This window comes from Anoplolepis gracilipes, chromosome 8 (assembly GCF_047496725.1).
Source record: "Anoplolepis gracilipes chromosome 8, ASM4749672v1, whole genome shotgun sequence".
Lineage (NCBI taxonomy): Eukaryota > Metazoa > Arthropoda > Insecta > Hymenoptera > Formicidae > Anoplolepis > Anoplolepis gracilipes.
Window position 1 is genome coordinate 439,554 of NC_132977.1, and position 26,242 is coordinate 465,795.

Consider the following 26,242-nt stretch of genomic DNA (forward strand, 5'->3'; position numbering starts at 1 on the left):
TCTGAATAGACCGCTCATTTGTTTCCACTTCGAAGCTTTTTATTGCGGCTAAAGTGCCCTTGATCTTAAAGTAATGAATCACATACGGGAAGGCTCGTAAAAGTTGCACGCGCCACTTAAGAGGAGAGTGCACTTGAAAATAATTAAAATATTAAAATTCTTTGTTATTAAATAAAAGTAAATAACTTCTTGAACATTGAATTATATAAAATAATTTTTAAAAAATATTTAAATAAAAATAAACTTTGCAACGCTCTTTTATATTATAAAAAAATCATGTTTTCTTTTCAACCTTTATATATTTTTTTTCTTAGAAAAACTGGGTATTTTTTTATTTTGTTAAATAAACTTTGATTTGAAATCATGCAGTCTAAAGTAATTGTAATTCCATCGAAAGTTACGAACGAGTAAAGTCGTAACAAAAGTTGACTTTGTTCAAATTATAATAAAAATTTAGAAAAAAAAAATCAATCAAAATATAGACAATTTTATGCGAAAGAAAATGAAAAAAAAAATTGTGAGGAAATGTTAACTTAAAAAAGGAACATAATGAAATTTTTTTCGTATAAGTTTACTCTTTCTTTAAGATTGTACTCTTTCCTTTAAGATAAGACTTCAAACTTTTTTTTTTTTTTTTTTTTTTTAGAAAAGGGGGATAATTATTACCAAAATATCAAAAAAAGCGAGAATTGCAATTTGCTGTGCATTTTTAATAATAATATTACTGATATAATTATACATTATACATGTGCAGAGATTAAAATCGATAAGCAAAGTTAATATGAGTCATTTAGCAGCATATTGAAGTTGGAAGGAATGCGGGCGGGCAGAAATAGGATAAAAACGAGCAAGCCGGGAGAGAAAGATCTCGGTGAAGAGATAAAAAGCCGACGGAAATGGCAATGGAATCGATACGGCGATGGCGCATCATCGCCATATGAGGATCACGGTGGGATCGCTGCAACGCAACGATTCTTATGTGAATGCAATCCTTATACTCTTTCGAAAGATGTGACGGCCGACAGGCAGCGTCGGATCCACGATCCATCCACAGCGCAATTTTAATGGAACATTTATCTTGATTTTACACTCGGCGCCTCTCGATCAATGCGATCGACACTCCGATGACATTTGAGCGTCTTTGCAAAGTATTGTCAGCCTTCTGTTCATTTGCACTCCCTCGATGCACTTGTAGATTACGTTGAAATGTCCTTACAATGCCCGGTACAATTAATCTGATCGTAAAAAAGTTGGAGATTGCTTGAAATACTCTTTGCAATGAATATTTTCTCTTTCTATTACTTACTTTCTAACGATATAAATATATAAGTAATAATAATTGTTTCTTTTTTATTTATATAATAGGTAGTTATTTATATATAAGATAAATAGTTACAATTAAAGATATACTTGTATCTGGGATATTTTAAAATTAGAAATGGTCCGTTAAATATTATACATAATTATATAACAGTTATCAAATTATACAACAAAATTATACGCGTTTTTATAATATCGGTGCAGTCGTATAAAAATACGTACAAGAATCGCCGGAGGTCATACGCTTATGAAGTTCTTTCAGAGTACGAGTTAAAATATACCGTGCATATATGTCGTACTCATGCATTATACCATGCGCATTTGTACGGGATTCCCATGCATTTTAACGACTTTCGCGATCTTTATGCGGATGAATGCCGAGCGCGCTATCGATAATTTGAGGGAGAATTCGCGCTCAAACAAAAAGTAAAATATGCATCCGGCACATATGTATTCGCGTGAGGTTTTCATTTCCTACTCGGTTATTCGCAAATGTCGTCGACTGGATCGTTCAACTGGATGCATTTAATATACATGATGAAATGAAAGTGCGGGGAGCGCGAATATTTGCTGTCGCGTCGCGCGCGATCTACACTTGTAGCGAAAAAAAAAAATTCGATTCCATATCAGATTACATGTTCATCTAAATACAATAGATATTGTTTATAACGTCATTGATATAAAAAAAATATATACAGTGACTATTAAAATATGAAAGAATGCAAACTGAACGTATAAAAAAAGCAACTGAACAAATATTGCGTGAAACTTTGAAAAAGGATATTATGAAGAAATAAAAAATCAATTAAATTTTACATGTTTAAAACACCAGTAAAACTAGCTGATCAAAACTATTCACAAATAAAATATATATATCATGTATAAATGTACAATGTTTAAATGTATAAATGTTTAGTAAGTAATTTAGAGGAGTTTTAACTCTCAAACTGAACACGTGGGCAAACTCCCCTTTCGTGTCCGTGCCATTTTTAATCCATTGTTTTAAAAAAATACTAATAAAATCTCGAGGTTGGAAACTTATCCAAAAAAAAAAGTTTGTTTCAAAAGACACTTATAACTGAAAGGACAATTTAAACAGTTCATTCAGTGTAAAGTGCTGGCGAATCTAAATTTGAAGCGGACACAAAAAAGTTTCCGGTTTGAGAGTTAAAATAAAATTTAAGTATTTAAATATTGAGATTCTATAAATTAAATTATTTAAATCAAAATATACTTTGTTTTACTTATTTACTAACATATTTTAGCAAACTCTTTGAATTTTTTTTGAGGATTTATAAACACCGCTTTAATGATACGGCCAAGCCTTTAAAAGTGCTCAGGAAATATATTGTCCTTGGTCTCTTCGAGGATTCGAGTTCCTTTTGCTTTTTTTACGTCCGAGTCGTCGCAGTCTCAAGGTGTTTAAAATCCGCAACGAAGAGACGACAATACGTGTAATACAAGATACACGTGGGTGGCCGTTGTATAGCTCTTGAGAGATTCCTGAGACAACTGTCCTGAGTTTTCAGGACAAACAGAATGAAAAAGAAAATAGAAAATGTGTGCTGAAAAAATATATGAAGGAAGAAAAATATATGTAAAAGATCGGTTTTATTACATTGTGATTAAATATTTATTTTAAAATATTACAACGATTTCAATCTTATTGCGGTTTAGAAAATAATTGGGCAAAAATAATGATGGACAATTTTTGATTAAAATTTCCTTGCGGAAAGTTTCGTAATTAAAATCCTATTCAAGGGAAAGAGATCTTGAACAATATCGTACGATATCATGTACGATACATAAATTACTTTTGTAGCGATGTAATCTTCATAAAATTTAAACACATTAGTATCTTTGCGTAAAGTAAGTTAAAATTAAATGTCCTGTAAATTAATTAATAAAATAATTAAAACCAGACAGAATTACTCTACGAACGTGAAGAAAAGCCATTGTCGTTTCATGCGAGGTACATTTATAATATAATAATATAACAGTTTACGTACGCTGCGGTAATGAATCAGCGAATTTGGACGAAATTGTCTGGCACGTTCTTAACCACGTGCGAACCAAATGTTACGTCCTGTCATTCACTGGTGCTCAACTTTTAACCTTTGAGCCAGTTGTCATTTATGATTTATATCTCCACAACCATACGAGAATGGTATTCGAACGTCAATGGCGACATGTGTTACGTCGACGAAAAGGAACACGAATACAGAGTGTTTACAGATTCATGTATCTCTTCTTGTAAAAAATATATAAGATTTGCCAGCAAATATTAAAAATTTATATGCATTCTCTATAAAATGATTTGTGTATATCAGGCTTTCTACAAACATAAATTAAATGTTAAACATTTTCTCAAACTACTTCCTTTGCAGCTTACTATTAAATTGCATATCCGTTGTAAATATACGCGTGTTCGTTCTATGAGAAACATTAAGTATAATGACATACTCTACTGCTCTCTTGCGTAGCAATAATTACTATTATTGTCGCGATGCACATATGCAGGATGACGAATATATATGTGTACTTACTGCTGCATGTATGTACATTACATATGTAATATCCCCTCTTATTCACGAGACGAAGAGGATCGACAACACTCCGCGCGGCTCTTGCAAATTGATTCGGGTGCAGAAACTGGTCTCGTAAACTTGGACCGACGTTTCAGAGACCGGATGCTCTTAATGATCGGCAATTTCAGCGTTCGTTATATGAGAAAGCAAGTTTCCACCTTTTCTTGTATGTGTGTGTGTAAGTGTACAATCCGTCACCATCAATTTGAATGTAGAATCTATTTGTAGAAAGAGAGGTGCTCATTTATATAAATTTTTATTGTAAAAAATTAAGTAAGAATTTTTTTTAATAGAAATTTCAGAACGTTATGATTTCTTATAAATCTAAATTGTACATGTTTTTTTTTTATATTTGAATTGAGATCGAAAACACGTACATAACTAATGGTACTAAGAACATAATGAGAGAAATTGTTGTATAAGTATATTTTAATAGAAAATAAAAATGAAAATGATATTGAAAAGATCTGAAAATAAGAATATGATATCGTAAGAGAATGACTCGCTCTTCTTTCGTCGTAGACATATCAAATGCTCGCGCAAAGTTTGTCTCTTAATGTACTTGTCGATGTATCATAATTAAATTTCATCGCTCGTCACGAGACACTTTCAGAGAGACTTATCTACTCATGAATATTTACTCACACTGAAAGATATTCTTGGTAATTCGTAATTTGATCATGACGAAAGATTCTCTTGGAGAAAAGTGCAATTTTTAGAGAGATATTTTTTCCGACATTTATGTATTAATATTAGAGAATTTTATGCATATGAATTAAAATCTTTAGAATATTTATTAAATCGCCTGAGGCTCCAGATATATAACATCTCATTTAAAATCGATAATACTATCGAAATACGACAATGTCTCACCTCGGTACTTACACACATCTCAAGTGATCTAATCAATTAATATTCTAATAATTTTTAGAATAGCATTGAAACTCTTAAACGTTTAAAATCTGACAAAAATTGCTAAAAAATATCGTCGGCGAACAAAGTGAGACGCAGCATGAATTTGCCATCTCAGTTTATTTTAAGCATTCTTTTTTCTTTTTAATGGCCAGAACTATTTGTTTAAGCTACCAAGAACTCTCTCGAACTATTAAAAATAGCTAGACCTTTCAATAATTAATGAGTTTCCATAAAGTGAGACGCCAGCTTTACACACATTTCTACTTGCAATTCATTCAATTGATATCACAAATAACTCATAATAATCAGTCTATAAAATTGCGCATATATTTTTTATTTCTGTTAATGTTGAATATTATCGCTGAGCGTTAATCTAGCTTTAAATTAAAAAATATCGTCTCTATTATTATAATTAGTAGTATATTTAGCAATATTCTCATTTTTTCTATATAAAGTACAATAGAGTAATGGACTTACGAAAAAAGTGATAATGTTGCGAATTAAAAATTAATTTATCTGGAATTGCTAATAAAATGTCATTTCGTATACAAATTAAGCATCGAGATGACAATTACGTGGAATGAACAGAACGCTGCTAAATATTTTATTCTCTCGAAAGCAATAAGAGCGCGTGCTTTTTACTCGCATTCGGTGCATGCACCCTCGTTTAAAAAGTGAGCACGAACAGGGACACTTGAGCAGTCCTTTTATTAGCCTGGGAGTGAGGAAAACAAGCGGGGTCGAATAAAGCGAAAGAGCTCCTGATTATCCATTCGTCCTGAAGACCTTCACGTTTTCGGCCAATCTTCTTCCTCTTGCCGCTACGCAGGATACGCATATGGGGTGTATCTATGCATATTTATGAGGTATCAGTAGCCGTCGAACGAATTACAGACTGGAGCACATAATCACGTTCAACGCTTCGTGGCGTGATTATTAATGCTCGCTTGCCCCATAATCTGAGAAACTTTGAGCAATATTGTTTTATATCAGTTTTACTTTCTTTTGAAAACAATTATAATCAGATATTTAAAGAGATTTTAATTTCAGATAATGAAGAAACTTTTTACCTTATTACTTCGTATTATACAGATAAGTCACCAAAACACACGACTTTATATTTTGGTTTTTACGCATTATATCATGAAAATATATAATATATTTAACAAAACATCTCATAAGGTCAGTAGTTTGTTTGTCTAATTCAAGCTCGATTTCTTTTTTACAAAAATTTCCTAGAGCGAAAAAGACATCGCACATTACACATTACGACAATCAAATTGGAGTAATTATAATTATTCTTAAAAAAGGAAACAAAAAGATTCTTTTCCAAGAAAAAATATATCGCAATATTTCGTTAAAAACCTATATAATATCGATCAATACTTGTACATTTTTATCGATATAAATTAGGAAAAATAATGTTAAATGATTTCAATTTTCAACTTTATCGTCTCCATAATTGCGAACTTTTCGTAATGAAAAAATCGCAACGAGTGATTCAGGATTATAAGACGCGCAAACCCTCCTTACTTTTCTCGCGTACATCCCCAGTGTTATAAATTTAGATTGCACGGTAATTTATACATGATGCCGTCATCTATCCATTATAATCATAGTACGGTAGTCTTGTTAAATGCTTTAACGGTATCTGCAATTATTGACGGAGTTTGATCCACTCTTTCATTATTGACGAAAAGTGGCGCGCCGTCCAAAGGTTTGGATTACATCTTCAAACTTTATACAAGCTAGTAATTGCATCTCGAAGCGAATCTCTATAGAAACTGTAGAATTTGTCTTGAGAGTTTGAAGAGTTTATAATAGTATTTAGCGGATTACACACGAGGAGATGCAAATATTTCACAAGTTGTACCGTTTATTTTGTAACATGCGTATGATTTGAAAAATTTGCAACGTTAAGAACATGATTATAACAATAAAAATATCTATGCTTTACAAAGAATTTATATTACAAGTATAGATAAGCGATTTAATCGAATTAAAAATCTATTTACATATTTTTTTATATAACTTCATCATTTGTTACTTTATTTCTATATAAAATATTAAATATTTTGACAGATCTCAAAAAGAAAATAAATAATATAATTTTCATCGGTTTATTTAACGATATTATAAATATTAAAAACTGTCTTTATATTAAATATATTAGAATATTTAGGAGAGAATATTTCCAATAAAATTATGATACATAATCGTGCTCACGCATGTTGATTAAGTTGCTGGGTAAGGTTAGCAGTATTGATGATGAGTCACCGAGAATGTCAAGAATGCAGTGTAAACGGTATGAAACAGGATCTTTTTCCCAAAGAAAAAGAAAAAGACGAGACATCGAGACGAAATTAATTGCTACTTCCGGCCGGATTTCCGGTTAAAACATTAGTCATAAAGAGTTAGTATCATCGCTTGACATCAGTCGCTTTAATTGTATACAATTCTACCAATCTCGAATTTTTCATCAGATTAGTCATAGCTAATCAATTATTAATTCAGAACATGTGCTTCTGTTTTATAAACTTTACTTTTTATAAATTTATTTTCATAGGTTTTACAGAAAGTGTATATCTCTTTCTTTGAAAAATATTAGCTTTTGATATTTTATTTTATTATATATAATATCTCATAAAATATATAAAATAATTTAGAATCAGTTTTTCAGACATATTAAATTTATAGTTAAAAATTCTAAAATATATCTTGCATATTGCATAAATAAAAAATATAAGATGTGCGCGTAAACATCCTTATAAAAATAAAATAAGCTTAATAAAAATGTTAAACTCAAGATCGAAATATTTTTAGGCACTTTCTTTATTCAATATATTCTGTATTTTTACAGCACATTTTGCACACATTAAAAATATAGAAGTTACACATATGTATCTTTGATTTTTTTGTTAGTGATTGTGTGTAAAAAAATAAAAACAAAAAACCGTTCAAGTATATTTGCATGACATCGCGGAAGAGAAATTTTATAAGGTCGTCATTTTTTCAGCTTGCTCCCTCTTACAAGGAAGTCTTTGTCTCTTTCTCTCTCACGTAGGCTACTTCAAATAAATATTATAGCATGGCACGAAAAGATCAGATGTCGGTTGCCTGTCGGCACCTCGCGATTTCCTTATCTCGCACGAGATAATTCACAACACTTACCTCTTAATTCCAGAATTTATGTATAAGATGTTCTCCGGAGTTTCCTTTGCATGTTCTTCCACATTTCGCGAGCAATTCAATTTGGAATTGAATTTTCCTTAGTGAGAATTTAGAAATTTGTTTTGCAGTAAACTTTTCAACATATCAAACTATAAATATCATTTTTTTTATAATTAATCCTTAAATAAAAATTCTGTCGCAAATAAATTCGATCTAATTTCGAGATTATAATTTTTCAATGTTGTAAATTAAATATTATATCAGGGATCTAAAAATCCCAAAAAATTCTATCTTTACATTTGAATTCACAGTAAATTTGAAAATGTTTAAATGTCAAAAGTTTCATTCAAATCGTAATTTTATTATTAAAAAAAAAAAATTATTTTGCTGCTTTAACCATCATATTCCGAAAGAATTCGTATACGAGTAGAAATGTGAGCTATCTGAAACACTCACTTTATCTCCCCTTATACCTGATATTTTTATAGTCGCATTACATTCTCAGATTACTTACACAATCAGCGTGTACCCACCTGGACGCGACGGACAAAAGATATGATGAAAAAACCACTGATATCAATATTAAAATATATATAAAGAAAAAGAGAGAAAGAAAGAGGGATAAAAGAAAAAATATGTGTATCATTTTCTTTACTTTCTTAGCATATTTAATTTGTGCACTTAACAACGTCATGGTAGTACGGTAATAAAAGTCCAAAAAACTTGCAAATTTTTTTTTACAAATTAGTAATCTTTTTAATTCTTGAAAAACATTTTTTTTGATTATTTATAAATTATAAATTATAGTAAATATAATAGTTTCTCTTTATTATCTAAAGAATATGTGTGCAATAAAAATAGCTTATTTTTCCTATTCTCTAAGGATTATAATTTTGCAATGTTGTAGATTAAATATTATATCAGGGATCTAAAAATCCAAAAAAAATTCTATCCTTACATTTTAATTCACAGTAAATTTGAAAATGTGAAATGAATTTAAATATCAAAAGTTTCATTCAAATCATAATTTTATTATTAAAAATTATTTTGCTGCTTCAACCATCATATTCCTTAGAGGATTTCGCTCATATTACGAGCAATATTGCTTCGATAGTTTATTTACTTGTTATGAATTAAAAAGCATGTTATGTATCATTGGTATAATGCTTGCACATAATATTTGTGTATAACATCGGTTGAACGAACAGTTAGCAACGAGTCGATTACCGAGATTGTTCACATTGGCGATTCGTCCGCCAATCAAGCAATCTGTTCATTCTATTGTGCTTGCTTTATTTTATTGCTTTCATCTGATCATCGCGTGACTGTTTCGCTCATTCTCGCACTTATACATTCATAATAATTGTAAAAATCTATTGTCAATTTATACAGAGAGATACGAAAAAATTTTCATAAGAATATTATATTATTTATATTATTTCTACAACATTAATTCTGTTACAGCCATTTCAGGAATCACAATGCCTTACCGCAAAATATTCTAGCACCAAAATTTTATTTTTAAAATATTTTATTTCATGTAAAATAGGGCCGTTTTCATATAAATGCTTATAAAAAATTGAAGTATTACTTATATAAAATACAGAAAATAGTTTTTTTGCGTATATTATCATCATGATTGTTTTATAAAATATTTTCCATCTTAATATCTTAATATTAGATTACATTTTAATATTACGTTAGAATATAATAATAGCAAATAATTACATATGCTCACATCTCGTATATCGATTTATCTATATCCACACTGGTTGGCAAACGCGATTCTCATATATTAGATAATCTCGTTGTATTAATGATTTCATTATATTATAACGTATTATTAACGGGAATCGCGTATTACAATGCCTGGATTAGTGTACAAGTTTAGATTAACCCGATGGTGTTATAACTGTGATAATAGTTGATTCATCCATTTTAAATAATTATAGTAACAAATACAGGGTAGTTATTTAGTAAACTATATATATTGATTACACGTCGGTTCGCCGGTTTATCGACTATATTACTGTAAATTTTTTTGACAAGTTATATAAACAAAGGAGGGATTAACAGAAGCGAAGAAAGGGGAGTGTTTTCGACGGACTCGCGCGCCGCAGGATAAGATCAATTCGAGCTTCCGTCGTGGCCGTCGCTGGACGGGAATTGAATTATGCAAATGTATTCCATTCAGTCCTGTGCCGAAATTTCCGGGGACAGTGCGTGCCGCGTCGTCCACCCTCTTTCACGCCGCCGGGCGTAATCACGAGGACTACCTCCTGTCGTGAGCAGAAGGTGCCGTGTCGTTCGACAGGATGTCTCTTCATCCGCTTGAATTATTCCGAGATTCTTGTTATCACGATGCTAAGGCGAGCACAATACGAGCTAATTCAAAACCGATGGGAGATCGAGATTGTATCGCTAAAAAACGTGCTTCCCTCTTTTAAAATGACTAGAACATTTTAAGCGCGCGCCATTTATTTTATGTATATTTATATCGTGTTGTTATCGTGTGTTAAAGTTAAGCGTTAAAGTATCTTTTCCGCAATGCTAATTGATTGTTGAATATTTAATTTTAATATTTACGATTGGCTTTAAGAAACCATCCCTTTTTCTTTTTCTTTCTTTCTCTTTCTTTATTTAATATTATATCCCTTCTCCTTCTTTCTTCCGTCTCTTTTTTTTTCTATTAATTACACAAATATAAATTACATATTAAATATACATATAAAATCATGGGAAAAGTTTATACATAGGTTCATCATATAAAATACATGCATATATAATATATGTATCTTTTTTTGTCTCTCTTTTTCTTTTCTTCGTTTTCTTTAACTTTTTTTTGCCTTTTTTAACTTTTCTTGAATTTAATTTCTTTACAAGTTATCGCATAAACTGTCAAAATTTGACAGCTACAGACGACACGTGCGAAGCGAGTCGCAATAACGCACTTGACAACGAGACATTGAGACAACCAATCAGCGGTACATACATCTTTTATTACGAATCATCTGATAAATTCTTTTAACAGATATATTTGATTTATATATCATTTGAATTTAAATATTTTGATAAAAAGAAAATGTGATATGGATAATAAAAATAACATATAATATTTTCTTATATTTTACATCAATTTATTTTGTAATATATTATATATTTTATTATCTTACATAATATGTGTAAAACATATAAGTAAGCCTGATTATATGTAAATTGTAAGAAACTTGGATGCAATTTGATTTTTCGTACACCCTAAACTTGCAATGACGCGAATGGCGACTGTGCGTAAGCTGCTATTTTCACACGCGAGCGACGCGTCGCTCTCGCACGCACGTCCATCGAAACGATCATGCGTGCGTGGGCAGTTGGTGCGTCTGGCGTAGCGGCATAATTGTGTGTCGCATCGCGCACGCACGTTCCTCATTAATCAATCGTTTCCGTCGGCGCGCGAACCCTAAGAGAAAGACCGACTCGTTTTAACACAACCGCCCGACGTGTAGCCTTTCATTTTCCGTTAGATCTACTAACGCGACCCGGTCGTTCTTCATTCACGCATGAATGCACGCTTATTATTTATTTGTAATATTTCGACCAAAGAGCTTTTCCCTGTCGACTCGACACTAATGAATTTCCCCTACAAATAGATAAGATAGCATTCAGATTTCACAGCTACCATTTTTAATTATTTCCAAGTGAAGTTTCTTGCCCCAAGATGTTATTATCAATTTTGTCCTGTGTTATTTTTTGATTGATGAATTTAAATGTGTATCGCAATATCAAAAATGATAGTACGAACAATAAATAATTCATAATTCTTTTAGTGATAAGCATAAGCGTGCAGCGTCTCGAAATTTTTTTCGAAAACATTTTAATTTATTATTAACGATACAAGAGAAATATTTGGCATAAAATTATTTAATTTTACTATAAATCATAGAATATAAGGGAGTAAAATCGCAACTGTTTATAATGATATACTACTTATCATTATAAACAGTTACGATTTTACCCCCCTTTATATATTCTATGACTTATAGTAAAATTAAATCATTTTTTCTACTCAAATGTAATTGCTCTTATGCCAAATATTTCTTTTGTATTATTATAATATTGAGGGTCCTTACTTTACTAATTAACTTATAATTAACAGTTTATTTGGATCTGTGTTGATATTTTGACGTATCTAAACGATGAGCGAAGTTCTGTAAAATTGATTATACATATATAATTTTCTTATTTCTAACTTTGATCAAATTGAATGCGAATCGATGCTTGTGTATGGTTATATAATGTCATTTGAGCTTGAAAAATCGGAGTTGACACAGGCGTGCTTCCCCGTGTTTCATTTACACATGATTAAATAAATCGTATTATTCGCTCATCGCACGCTTCGACGAAACGTTAAACCCTGACATTACACGCGAGTGTATACTTATAGACCCTTCATATAGTACGTGCCATCGCTTATAAGCCTACTTGTAATTGGATTACAGACTTACGGACACTCTGACGCAAAAGTTCAGAAACATTTAGGAGAATGTTACATAAGATGCCAGGCTTTTATATAACATTTGTAATATATATAGTAATGGTTTTCAAAGATTTCTTTATTTTTCTATTTTTGTATAGAATATAGCAAACATTATTATATAAAAAATTTAAGTAGATTGCTTTCCTTCTCCAAAATACATCTTAAATGTGTGATTTCATAAAATTTGTTATCGCGGTAATTATTTTTAAAAAATATCAATTTATTTTTTAAGCATTACTCGTTAGAAGAGTAGTCGTAAACATTTGATTACGAGATGTTAATTTATATTGTAACGTTATATTGTGACGTTAAAAGGAACAGGATATTTTCGTGTAATCAAGAAACATATTAATTCTGTGTCGGCGGACATTAATGTTGGCAGTAAAAAAACGAGAGCCACGTAACCGTAACGATACTTCACTTCCTTCTGAAACGGCACGTGTCTACAAAGCGGTCTTAACCCTCTGCGAAATACACATATACACATGCTTCGTCGAACACGGCATTTGTATAAGGCTACTTACCTACGACGCACGTGTTCGGATCACATCCGTGTGCAGAGGGATGGAGGTTGGTAAATATACACCCTTTGTAATTTAAATTTCAAAATAGACCGTCATTAAAAATTGCTTCGAAAAGTTCGATGTGTTGTTGATTCGATTAGTGTATTGCGCCTGCAGCGTTCTTTACACTTTTCGTATAATATCTTTTGTTAGTCGAATAGGATAGCTGTCTATATATTTTCAAAATAAAAAATAGAAAAATGTGACGTAATAATCCTTTATTAAATATATATTTCCAATAATTAATTAATTAAATTATTTTAAGAATATTATATTTTTATTCTTATATATCATTTATTCCAGAACTTAAATAAACTCATTTTAAAATTTACTACTTTAAAGTAGGAAATTTAAAATCCCTTTAGGAACAAATATTTATTACGTGTAATTGTTCACATGATTGTAAATCGATTCAATTTCGATTCCGTCAACTCGGTTCTTCTCAATCAGAATATATGTGATTATCGATGGGATTATGCAAAGGAACTGTCACGAAGCGTGCCCCTCTCGTTTGATGAATCGAATTATTTGTGCATGAATCATTGAGTGATCATTTTTAAACCTTTCTAAATCGGTCCTTAGCCGGTTGGAGGAAAGAAAAATGCGTAACGAAAACAATTAATTGCATTTTCTGTATTGTATTCGAAACTAACTGGGTTACATAGCTCATGTAAACATGAGAGCTATTTAACCAATGCTTTTTTCACACCAAAAATAACAAAGACCCGCAGATGTCTGCGGGTGCCTTTTTTGTCCTGAACAATAGAAAGGCTGCGTAAATACGGCGTCCGGTAGCATAGACCACCCTTCATCAGGGTTATAGCCAGGGTAGCTAGCCAGAGTAGCTTTTGATGTCGGCCTGCATTCCTACTGTCAAAATCCAATTTAAATATGCAATATAGACAAATTTAAAACTTAATTATAATATTAACATGTGCTTCCCTATATTTTACACTGAGATAAAAGTAAAATAATATATTATAAAGCTAGAATTATATATAAAAACAATACAAATACACAAAAATTATATAAAAATTTATTAAATAAAATAAAGATTTTATAAAGATTAAATATATAAGATTTATAAATATAATATAATAATATAAGATTTATAAAGTTAAAATAAAAATATTTTTATAATAGAATATTTTAGATAAAATATCACATATTTACTTAATTAAATATCTAGGTGAAAATTCACTGACAATGAAATAAAAAGAGAATAGTTTTATATTTAAAAAAAAAATATTTTTTAAATATTTGATACTTAGGAAATTAGTGCTTTAATAAGCAAAAAATACTGATCGATAAAATTTATAGGCTATCTCAATCTTTGATCGTTTTGACACAATTTCTATACAGGCTAAGCTGTCAATGAAAGGGTCATGGTAAGTGCATGTACCTGCGTGTCTGGCTTAAGGTTCGAAGCAGACGAGTGTCCTTTTATGGTAACGAACTGCATTCTTGACGGACTTGTATTCATAACGTTCAACCTGATCGTTCCAAAAATAGAATCGATCGATGTATTCGATCCACATACAATGAACTTGAAACGTCAATACAAATAGATAAGATACGACCTTAACTACAAATAGATGTGTTTACGAATATATATAGATACACATGTAACATAGGTTTATTTTAGTAAGAATCAATTTTATATGTGATTATATATAATTAAAATATATCTTGTATATAAGTATTCATATATTCTAAGATATATTTTATTTTACATTTTCTAAAAGAAGAAATAATTGGAAGTTAATTCATAAATTAACATTTGTAAAAATATTATAAGCTTCTGTAGAATGGTATTTATTTATTTTAAAAAATTTATTTTCGAAAACTTTGTATATTTAAATTTTTCTTAAATATATTTTACAATCGATACGTAAATATTTTCAAATATAAAAAGTATTATTATTATCAAAAAATATATTAATTAATCATGGTTTCTCGAATATCCTTAGAAATCTGTGAGGGAATTCTAGTTTAAATACTGATGGAAAGTTCTCCATATACTTTATATGCTTGCATATTGCTAGATTGTACATGTGTAGCATACAGAATTATATTTTACAATGCAGATGAAATACTATTCATTGTTTGATAATGCAAGAGTACGAAACTCTTTATCGCGCTTGATTGAAGCGACAGCAGTGTCATATTTAAAAGTTATGTACCCAAAAAGAAAGAGAAACAAAGGACAGATATATATATATGTGTGCCATATGTACAAAATGGAATTTATAATGTATCTGAAATATTATTATCTTAACGAAGCTATAACGGACTTGTGGCGAAAAACTTACTGTCATTTGAGAAAGCAGTTATAATAAGACTTTAATTAATATTTATTTGGCAGATATTTACATATTTTCGCACATATCTTGCCGTTAATTCACGATTATTTATTTTTGTCTTGTGTTGGTGTATGTTAAGATTATCGAAGCGAGAACGAAAGGAGAATGAACTTTGTTAAGAATAAATTACGGTATCGATTTACTATTAGCAAAACAAATTTTATTTTAATTATTTTCCTTAACGAAAAAAATCAAGGTTAAATTTTAATTCTTATTTTTATGACTCCTGTGTTATTATTCATTCTCGTTCTTTAATTATCCTTTATTTATCCTTTGTTTTTCCGCGAATCTTCTCTCGGAAAACAAGCACTTCTTCTTCATTTAAATGCAGTTATGCGTCGCGTTGAAATAAATTATCATCGTCGCAAGAATTCGATTTTCAGCGTGGCTTTCGTGGAAGCATAGGCAATTGTTTTATTCATTATTACATTTAGTAGCTCTAATAATGGTACCGACGCACTAATTATGCTCCATCGAAAGGCACCGCGTATATATAACATTATTGTTTGCCGGCGATGAATTTAGAAAAAGACTCAAAGACCGAGAGATGGTTGGTCCATCGTTCGAGACATACTTCAATTAAACTCACTTGAAAGGAAGGAGTTCCGTCGCAGAGCTTCCTCGTAAAACGCGTCTATCGAGCGATGCACTTCGGGATCGCCGTTTAAGTGATCGTTACGTCTCCTCTCGACGGCGATGCACAACAAGGAGAGAGAGAGAGACGTTCTCGTTGTATCTCGAAATAGACGCGACAGATGGACGAGAGGGAGGCTGCGACGAAATGGTGCTAGGATTTTATGGATTTAAATTGGCCAAAGGGCGAGTCGCGATGCTGCCCAATTGGCGTGCGTGGAAACCGCCTGACTCGTTGACTTTTCGAATGAAACCAATTGCTTCTGCAGCACCGATACGACAACGTGCCATCTGTCCAATAGCACATTTGCCGCGAAAAGCGTCGAGTCAGAACTAAATATATAAGTTCTGTGAAGCAAAATTTGCGCGAGTTTGCCGTTGGGTAAAGGCTCGTGAGATTTTATCATGCAATTTGAGATACTGATATTGAACATACGAATCTATTAATCATATAAGAATAATACCTCACTAGATTTATATATAGGGTAAACTCGGGTAAGATGGCCATAGTTTATTAAAATGCAAAAAACATACTTTTATTTTGGTTATTTTTTAATAGTGCATATTATCTTCACTGAAGCTTAATTTACGTAATATTATCGAAATTAAAGGGAAAATATTTAATAGATATTTTATATTATCAAAATAGTACAACATAAGCATTGGCCATCTTACCCAACTTTTAAGGAACAGACGACCATAGTAACGGAAAGATGGCCATAATATTTATAAAAAGAAAAAAATGAAAACGAAAGTAAAAATCATAAGTAATATACAACATATTTTTATAATATGTCTAACGTCGATTACGATAGCTAAACTGTAATTTATTCGACGTTATAACAGTTTTTAGTGGACAAATGAAAAACTTTGCAGGTAGTGAAAAGTAAAAATATGATATAAGATTCACAATATCGTTATTTCGAACAATGTATGCACATAAACTACTGTAAATATCGATTATCTTTGATAATGGCTAAAAAAGCGCACTGTGTAGCGATTATTGAAAAAATTACAGTCTATGGTCATCATACCCTAGTTTTACCCTAAATTTGTTCTATATTTTATTAATTTCTATTTGCATTTCTGCGCAAAAGTATATTGTACTAATTTTTTTCTTTCTTTTTTTGCAGCAAAAATGCGTGAAAGCGCGAGCGCTGTACGACAATATTGCCGAAGCGCCCGACGAATTGGCTTTTCGAAAGGGGGATGTTCTTACTGTACTGGAACAAAATACCGCTGGTCTTGAAGGATGGTGGTTGTGCGCTTTACGAGGTAGACAGGTAAGAGTTTAACGAAAATTATATAACCTTTTTATATATATCTACTAATTTTTTAGAATAAAAAACTTTTAGAGATACTAAAGATTCTTATGAAGCAACTTACAGTATATAGGAAATTGTTAGGTACGTTTTACAAACTTCTACTATATACTTTAAATAAGTTTATTTATAGAGTTCATTTAGAGAGAGAGACCGAAAGTTCTTTTCAATTTTATTCTTAAAAGAGCTCGTATTTTATCTCTGAACAATTCTATAATTTATCTATAAATGTATCCTGTAAATTCCAATATAATTCAATCACACCTGTTACGCAAAAACGCATAATGAACGAACGTGTAATAGTTGAAACTTGTTTTTTGATCCGCTTGTGCGTCTCCATTAACCGATTCTCCTTGATTTATTATTCTTTAATAAAATTTATTTATTTATTGTATTAACGAAACAAACGTTGGGTGCTTTCACGTATTTCGTGCGCGCATTATTTATGCTCTCTGTATAATGAGAGGATAAGACGTGCTCCAGCATGAAACTCTCTTTCCAGCGGCGTTATTATCGCGAAAATAGGACACTCGATCGCGCTAGATGATTTAGCCTCATGATCTCTCTGCCTTTGCTGATACCCGACATGACTGCACACTACGATTTGTATAACTGGAATACATGATTAAGCCAATTACTAAGAATCACCAATATTTATGTTTATTATTTTGAATTAGAAAGGAAAGAGAGAGAGAGGATAATTGAAAAGTCCGTGATAATTTTTATCATAAAATCTATTTATTAAATTCAAAACATTTAATTATATTAATATAATACAAATCCAGCATACTATTTCTCTCTTGCTATTTTCACAATTGCTTTAATTTTAAAGCTTTTGTTTGTTCAATTTTTTAGACTGTTAGTAAAAGCTTCTGTCGGTAGAAATTTTTGACATTTTAAAAATAAATTTTACTATTATATTATTATTATTATTATTTGTTCATTTTTTTGTAATATATGCATTTTTCTGACATATTTTGCATTATTATCTGTCGAGTTCTAAATTTTACTCCCTTAATTTTATACTTTCCTTTCGACACAGCTGCTTATGATATTACGTTCAACAATTGAATTTATATCTGCAATTAAGTCGACGGTTTCCACGTACAAGTCTCACGTGCACGTGACTACTTATGCATACCTGTATAATGCATAAAAGCTGATGCACCGAAGAACTTTAAGATTCTCAAGGCATGACGAGGCAATATGTTATATGACGGAAATATAAGGACCGTGCATTTTGCTGTTACGTTCAATTTAGCTACGTTGCTACGATACGCTGATATTGTAAATCTTTAAGAGCAAAATGTAGAGCTCCAGAGATATGTAGGTAATAAGGTAAAAGGTGTTGGAATATATATACATATATATATATATATATATATATATATATATATTTATGTTACAAAAAAAATAAATTAATGTAGTAATAATATGAAAGTAAAATTTACATAAAACGTTAAAAAAAATTGTGTATAATTAGGTATAGCTTTTGAAAAGTCGGTCACATCACGTCTAGACACTTTCATAGACTGACATTTCGTGATGAAAGCAAAACACAGTTATTTATTTTTTATTTATAAATGTTGAGCTAATATGGAACGCCTCGCATAATTAATTCAGCTGGTCGATTATTTCGTATATATTATAATTTTTGGATTATCGCGAAATTATATCCGCGTTCGATGTGTGCGTGTCTTGAACAATCTCCTTGTGAATGTTGATCTTATCGAACCGCTTTTCCTGAAAGCGATTTTCATCTGTCAAAACACTTTTCTCGACGTTGCTACTGCTAGACTGCCGACACACATGCCACATGCGACCTGTTTGAACACATGTGTGTGCGGCGGTAATTGAGAGTGGAGGCGACATCGCGTGGGTGGGAAGGTGATTGAATGATACGGTCTCCTGATCTTTATTGGAAAGCCGAGAACTTCTGACGTCGTCAGAATAGTTTAATGGTAGAAGCATTGACCAAATGGCATGGCGTGTGGGTTCTACGAGTGGTATGGATTCTTCCGCAACTTTCAGCGCGAAATGTTGACGTGTCATGTCGATTTTTTTATTCTTTTCACGAGAAAATCATTCGCGACTGTAGAGAGTAGAATTAATTATTTGATATGGTGGCAAAAATAATTGTCAAGACTATATCATTACTCTTGTACATTATTACTATTTTTATAATTTTACATGCTTTCTTTCAGATGCACATAATTATAAGAAAGCAACAGTTCATGAAAAATTACGAGTTGCTAATTCAAAGGTTTGAAAAATTTATTAGAAGATTAGAAATCCCAACAGGTATAATATAGATTTGAGATTTTCAGCTTAACGTGCTTGCAATGTTAATGTCATCATCCCACCGAAACCGCGCACGAAAGGTTCATATCTCTTGAGATTTATGAGTTACAACTTTGTAGCACTCTCGAGACGCTGCGGGGTAAACGAATGAGTTACGCGGTATGCATCTCGCAACGGCAATGCTCGTTTCTCAAAGTATGCAACGGAGGGTGTAACGTTTATTTTCGTCTCGATTTCACAGAATTAGACAAACATTCACAGACGCCTAATTGGAGCCTTCCCTTTCAAAGGTTCTTCCTGATGTGTACATACAACTGAACCCAAGTGCGCGCTTTTTTTAGGAAGAAGGAATAGATCAATTTATATAAATTAAAAATAGGAAGTAATAATAAACAAATAATATAAATAATAATTAATAATATTAAAACTAAAATTGAAGTTATCCATTTGGCCTTAAAACGGTATTACAATATGAGGGTAATATTAAATGCAAAATGCATTCAATTTTGTTTAAGATATGGCAGAACATATGTGATTAAAAATTTATTCGAAGCGATACACACTCTCAAGCATGTGTTATTACATTATATTTCTTCTGCCCTAGGGCATCTGTCCAGGAAATCGATTGAGACTTATGGTTGGCCAATACGATACGGGGGGTTGTTTGGTCGGCAGCAGAGCCGACCTAACCGAGGACGGCATACAAAGACATGGGAAAAGGCGTAGCTGGCACGTGCAGCCCAATAGGGTGAGTTATTTGAAACTACTTTCAAAAATTGTATTTTTCAAAAAAAAAAAAAAAATATATATATATATATATATATATATATATATATATTATCGCATTTTGAAACTATTCTTAAATCGCACAAAAGAAGATAGATTTTACGTTGTAGTATGTTCGATATTGCTTATTGATCGTTAGCCTCCGTTGGCAACTAGTATCGATATTATTACAAATTTACAATACTCAGTCTTGGAACAGACAAACTAGGACGATGCAAAATATATAGGAAGTAATAAATACTAATAAATATGAATTATTAGAAATTTGCTTAATTACAAAAAAATCTAAACGTAAAAGATTCTTATATCGTCATTAATATGGACGTAACATAACTTATGTCTGCCAAGCATGTCTTAATGAGATCGCGATAAACAACCGTTCCGTTCGTTTACGAATATTTAAATGCAGATTCTTTACGCCCACAACCGGGAATTCCGGAGTGAATGGATTGCACGAACGCATGAATACGCTCTACGATTATAATTCTTCCGTGTCATACATTTGAATAGTATTTTATTGGCTCTCCTGCGACAGCTGGCTTCTCGAATTAATATATCCGTGATCTGAAAAGGCGCACGAGGACCTACTCACTATCGATCGATCATTTGTAAACGCAACTACGGACAGGGTTTCTCAAACGCGTGATATATTATATCTGATCAATCATACGGATTTATACGTTTTTTTTATTGAAAAACTTGTATATAAAATAAAGAGATATTTTTAATTAACTATTTATTAATCACATTACAAATTTTTTTTAAGTAGTGATTATGTGGATTGAAATTATTAATTAAATGAAAATTTTCATTAGTGTCGAAAAAAAGATTTCCTTTAATTCAAACAATAAAATATAATGGAGGGAATAAAAGACTGATTGGTCTATGAAAAATGTAAGTTATCGATAATATATAAATTGATTTTCTAGCTGTTGTAGTCAATTATCTACCGAACAATTAATAAAATCGCAAGTATTTCTACTATTTTTTATTTTTCTATTTAAACAATTATACAGTTTGTCTGTCGCGATTTGCGAAGCCCTGCGCCAGAATTGACAACAGCATTCGAGCTTATTGTGAGGGCGATCTTTTACGCCCCCACGGGATCTGTCAAAATCAGCTGACTGCCACTTGATTTGTTCGGCTCTTCCGGACGCGGTTGCTGCGTATCTGACTGTCGCGGTTTAATATCTGCCACTGACATAAATTCGATGAAATAAATACGACGAGCGCGATCGATTAGAGCGTTGAATTTATTTGCTAGCGTCATACAATGAAATAATTATCTTGATTGAATATAATGCTGAGTTTTTTAGATTGGTAAAACGCAAAGTAGTGACAATAATATAAAAAGTATGTTGTAATAATATTATATCACTGAATTTTACTCAATATAATTAATTCTATATGTAATTTTTAAAAAATAATTAAAAATTGATAAATTATTTGACTTTTTCTATCTTTTAAATTTACTTGTCAGAAAAAAGTATTTATTTAAATTGAGTTACGTTACATTTGTGCAATAAAATTTCAATCTTTTTCAATTTTTGTTCAGCTTATTGTGAGTTTTTATCAAACTCTAAAAAGTTTGTATAGATATTTAAATTTTAAATATTAAACACTTTAATTTTATTTTAATTTATTGAAATATATATTTTATTATTTGGCCAAATTTTTTTCAATATGCTTCTCTTGAATCATTTCTGAATATATGTCGAGATTTGGTCTGGTCTTTTACAAGCAGCAATGTATTTTGGGTGCTTCGAAAATGGTTGGCTTCTTGTTGGTGTTGGCAGTTTCTCGAGCTCTTCTTGTTTCCTGGCCGATCTGTGAGGACTTTTTGCTTGTGCGCTCTTGACGGGCGAACATCCGGACGCGACATCCCGGTGTCATTGTACGCGTGATGCACGCATGTGCATCTCTGCGATAGAAATACGACTTTGTTGTCGTCGTCGTTGCAGGGTCAACGTAACGCGAACGAGCTTTTCTACTACGTCACACGGGTGATTGCACTAGAAAACTAGTATTCGCAGGTGACGCCAGACATGTCAGATTTGATTGTCTACAGTTGGGTTGACATTAGTACCAATATATTCCAGCAATTTTTTTTCGTTTCTTTTTTTTATTTTCTCTTTTATATATTGTTTTTTTTTTCTTTTTTTTAGAGGTATAAGGTATCGTGTATTATTCTATGTAGATGCAAAAGTTAGACAATTTTACAATAACATCTAAAATTAATGCACAAGTTTGCAAAATATAAAATTCCACGTAAAAATATCGATCATATAAGTGTATGCCAAATCTCCTGTATTTTTTTAGACAAATACATCGATAAAGAAAATATATTTTAAAATCTCTCAAAATATTGAAATTTGACGGAATAATAGAAATTTCACAAATTTGAATAAATTAGTCAAAAGGAAATTAAGTGAAAATTTAAACATAAATACAAGCAATCGAAACTTGATTCCATGAATATAAATTTTTCCATCGCTCCGCTCAAAAATATATGCACATCGATAATATACATCGCGATAAAGAAAATATATTTTAAAATCTCTCAAAATATTGAAATTTGTCGGAATGATAGAAATTTTACAAATTTGAATAAATTAGTCAAAAGAAAATTAAGTGAAAATTTAAACATAAATACAAGCAATCGAAACTTGATTCCATGAATATAAATTTTTCCATCGCTCCGCTCAAAAATATATGCACATCGATAATATACATCGCGATAAAGAAAATATATTTTAAAATCTCTCAAAATATTGAAATTTGTCGGAATGATAGAAATTTCACAAATTTGAATAAATTAGTCAAAAGGAAATTAAGTGAAAATTTAAACATAAATACAAGCAATCGAAACTTGATTCCATGAATATAAATTTTTCCATCGCTCCGCTCAAAAATATATGCACATCGATAATATACATCGCGATAAAGAAAATATATTTTAAAATCTCTCAAAATATTGAAATTTGTCGGAATGATAGAAATTTCACAAATTTGAATAAATTAGTCAAAAGAAAATTAAGTGAAAATTTAAACATAAATACAAGCAATCGAAAATTGATTCCATAAATATAAATTTTTCCATCGCTCCGCTGAAAAATATATGCGACGGTGCTCGAGTAGTACCTCACGGGTATCATTTACCGGTATCACCATTTTTTACGGAACTGTTTCGATCACCTCCGTGCTTTCTATCCTCGTTGTATTGGTAGCATACCGCCTCGTCGACGATCGGAGCGATTTACGAGAATCCGGTCCTGCTAGGTGCTCCACAAGGAGCCACCTTTTCTGGCACGAAGGTTCGCGGATATCCTTATATGTCCGTTGGTTCCAGACAATGTCCACTCTGTGATGCCGCTATTCTCTCCTGTTGGTCGTCTTTTTTGCCATGTGAATACATATACGCGCAAGACACTGCGTGCGCGCGCGCGCATACACAAAGTGAGGTCCCTGGAGTCATCTCGATGGAATGTCTAGGGCGGTTAAACTCAAAGAAGAGCGGGCGCGTTTCATCGTGTATATCCACAAGTCTCTTCCTCGGTTGCGTACCCTCTCTTCCTTCCTTCCTTTGCCGACTACTTCTCATCTTCCCAGAATAGCTTGTGATGCACGTTTTTACGTGTTAGATCTGGGAGAGGCCGGATGCTTTTCCTCTCACTTGCGTCTCAGTTTCAATTGTTACACGAATTAATGATACAAATTAGTAACAAAAAACAATTTTACTCAAATCCAGTAATAAAAGAAAACAATAATAAGAAATGAAAAAAATGTAATAAGAGAAAGTTTTTTTACATATTGAGAAGCTAATTTTGGCAAATTAAAAAAAATAGGCTACATCAAGAATTCGGCTTTAAGAGAAATAAAACTAACGTAATGGCATTTATTTAGTGATTATAATTTAATAGAGAAATAAATATTATTTCTTTTTGTAAAATTGATAGTTGGATGTCTCTTGCATTATTATATGTTGAATTTATATTAAAAATAACGTATGTTATTAATCATTTGGAAACGAGATATGTAGCGGCTGAGCGACTATATATTCGTCGATACGTTCCAAGTACTTAAATTCGCGGAGACACAAGAAGAGAAACATGAGCGTGCACGACAGGAGCGAAAGGAGCTTCGTGTGCACCGGGTGATGTTAACTAGAATAACCAGATCGTGGCACGTTCGCCTTCTCTGTCTCGATTTGTAACAGCCAGTCAGTAACGTATGCAGTGCAAGTCTGCAGACTCAAAGCACAACAAGTGCACATTTCCGCATAGACGGCGTACTGCAAGTGATTTGGACATTTTACTATCTATTTTACGATAATTTTGATATAGTTAATTTTAATCAAGCTATTAAGAATATCTTGAGAATATAACGTATTTTACATACCTTTAAATACCAATTTTAAATAAAATTATCAGCCAATTTAATTTATCACATATCTGCATAAATAATTTTATATTCGCTGGTAATTTGCTTAAAATTCACAGTAAAAACATATGCAATATTATTGCAAGAATGATTTTTCTTATAGTTTCACTAGATTATTTAAGAGCATATACAACTTACTATTAAAATATGATACGACGTTTCAGACTGATAAAACGAATAAAATAAAATATATAATAATTTTTTAAAACAAAGTTGGTTTTTATGTCAGAATTTAAAGACTTAAAAACACAGATACTTAATTTTTTTAAAACAAATTCTTGCAAATTTGTATATTTTGTATATTTATCATCTACGTATTTAAAATTGAAAAAAATTTTTTTAAATAATCTAAAGTGTCTAAAAGAGAATAGAATGATTTCTGTGCTCTGGGCGCTAGTGCTTGTTGAGACTACTATTGACGATAAGTATGCAAACTGTACCGACTGAAAATGGCATGGAAAGACAAGGAGGAATGGCAGATAGTGGAACGGTAGACAGGTTTTACGTGACAGAGAAACTGAGGAAGATAGATTCGGGTTGAGACGGAAATTATCTAAATGTGGGCTGAGTTCTCTTTAACTGTCGGTATCAATGAACTGTCAAACGCGTGGGATTATTCACTCATTCTCGATGCTGACAAATTTTCAGTCACAGATACTAATCCAGTAGCCTAAAAAAAATCTTAAAAAAATTAAAAAGAAATATCGCGAATACACACCCAGATTTTCAAAAATCCATCTTTGGAAAAGTGATACTTTTTGCACATCCTATTTCATTTTTCCAAAAAATCATATCAAAATACTGCCTCTTCATTTCAATTTATGAGACACCAAATTTGTCCAACTTGATTTCTATAATTTTTTTTATCCCACATTTCTAAAAATGATCAGGGGATAGTCGACAGGGTCTGTTTTAAGAAAACTATTCTTTACAATTTATCGAGAAAAATTGTAAAACATTTTCAGAAAAAAAGTTCTTGAAAAGGAATACCACAAACGCGTGTACTCGTTAAATTTAAATACTTAGGAAAAACGATACTTCTTGCTTTCTTTCTTAATGGTCTCTGACGGGAAACACGTCAAAGTCACGCCTCAACTTTTTATCACATCATGACACGCCTAATTTGTTCATTCTCATGAACTTTTTTATTTAAATCTCTTCAGAAAGATTATTAGGTAAATCTACTTGCTTACAATTAAAAAAGCAAAAAAGAAGCGGTGAATTTTGATTTAGTTATATTTATAAATTATAAATATATAAAAGAATTATTATAAAAAATTAGAAAAGAGAATTATTTATTTAAGAT

The 26,242-nt window shown here is 31.3% G+C and overlaps 1 protein-coding gene and 1 long non-coding RNA gene across 4 annotated transcripts in view; one reads left to right on the top strand and one right to left on the bottom strand.

The window, feature by feature from the left end:
* Positions 1-26,242, top strand: part of P130cas (Serine_rich_CAS and FAT-like_CAS_C domain-containing protein p130CAS) — a 72,342-nt gene that overhangs the window by 22,574 nt on the left and 23,526 nt on the right. For all 3 annotated transcript variants that reach the window (XR_012047151.1, XM_072897146.1, XM_072897147.1), the window contains exons 2-3: positions 17,221-17,370; positions 20,315-20,458. Coding sequence is in view for 2 of the 3 variants with exons in the window: in XM_072897146.1 (XP_072753247.1) it covers positions 17,221-17,370; positions 20,315-20,458 (294 nt within the window). In the remaining variant the exon portion in view is untranslated. The remainder of the gene's footprint in view (positions 1-17,220; positions 17,371-20,314; positions 20,459-26,242) is intronic.
* On the bottom strand, positions 13,886-16,104 carry LOC140668651 (uncharacterized). Its single transcript, XR_012047205.1, has 3 exons — positions 16,044-16,104; positions 14,494-14,584; positions 13,886-13,961 (listed from the first exon to the last, which is right to left on the bottom strand). It is a non-coding gene; the product is annotated as an uncharacterized lncRNA (long non-coding RNA).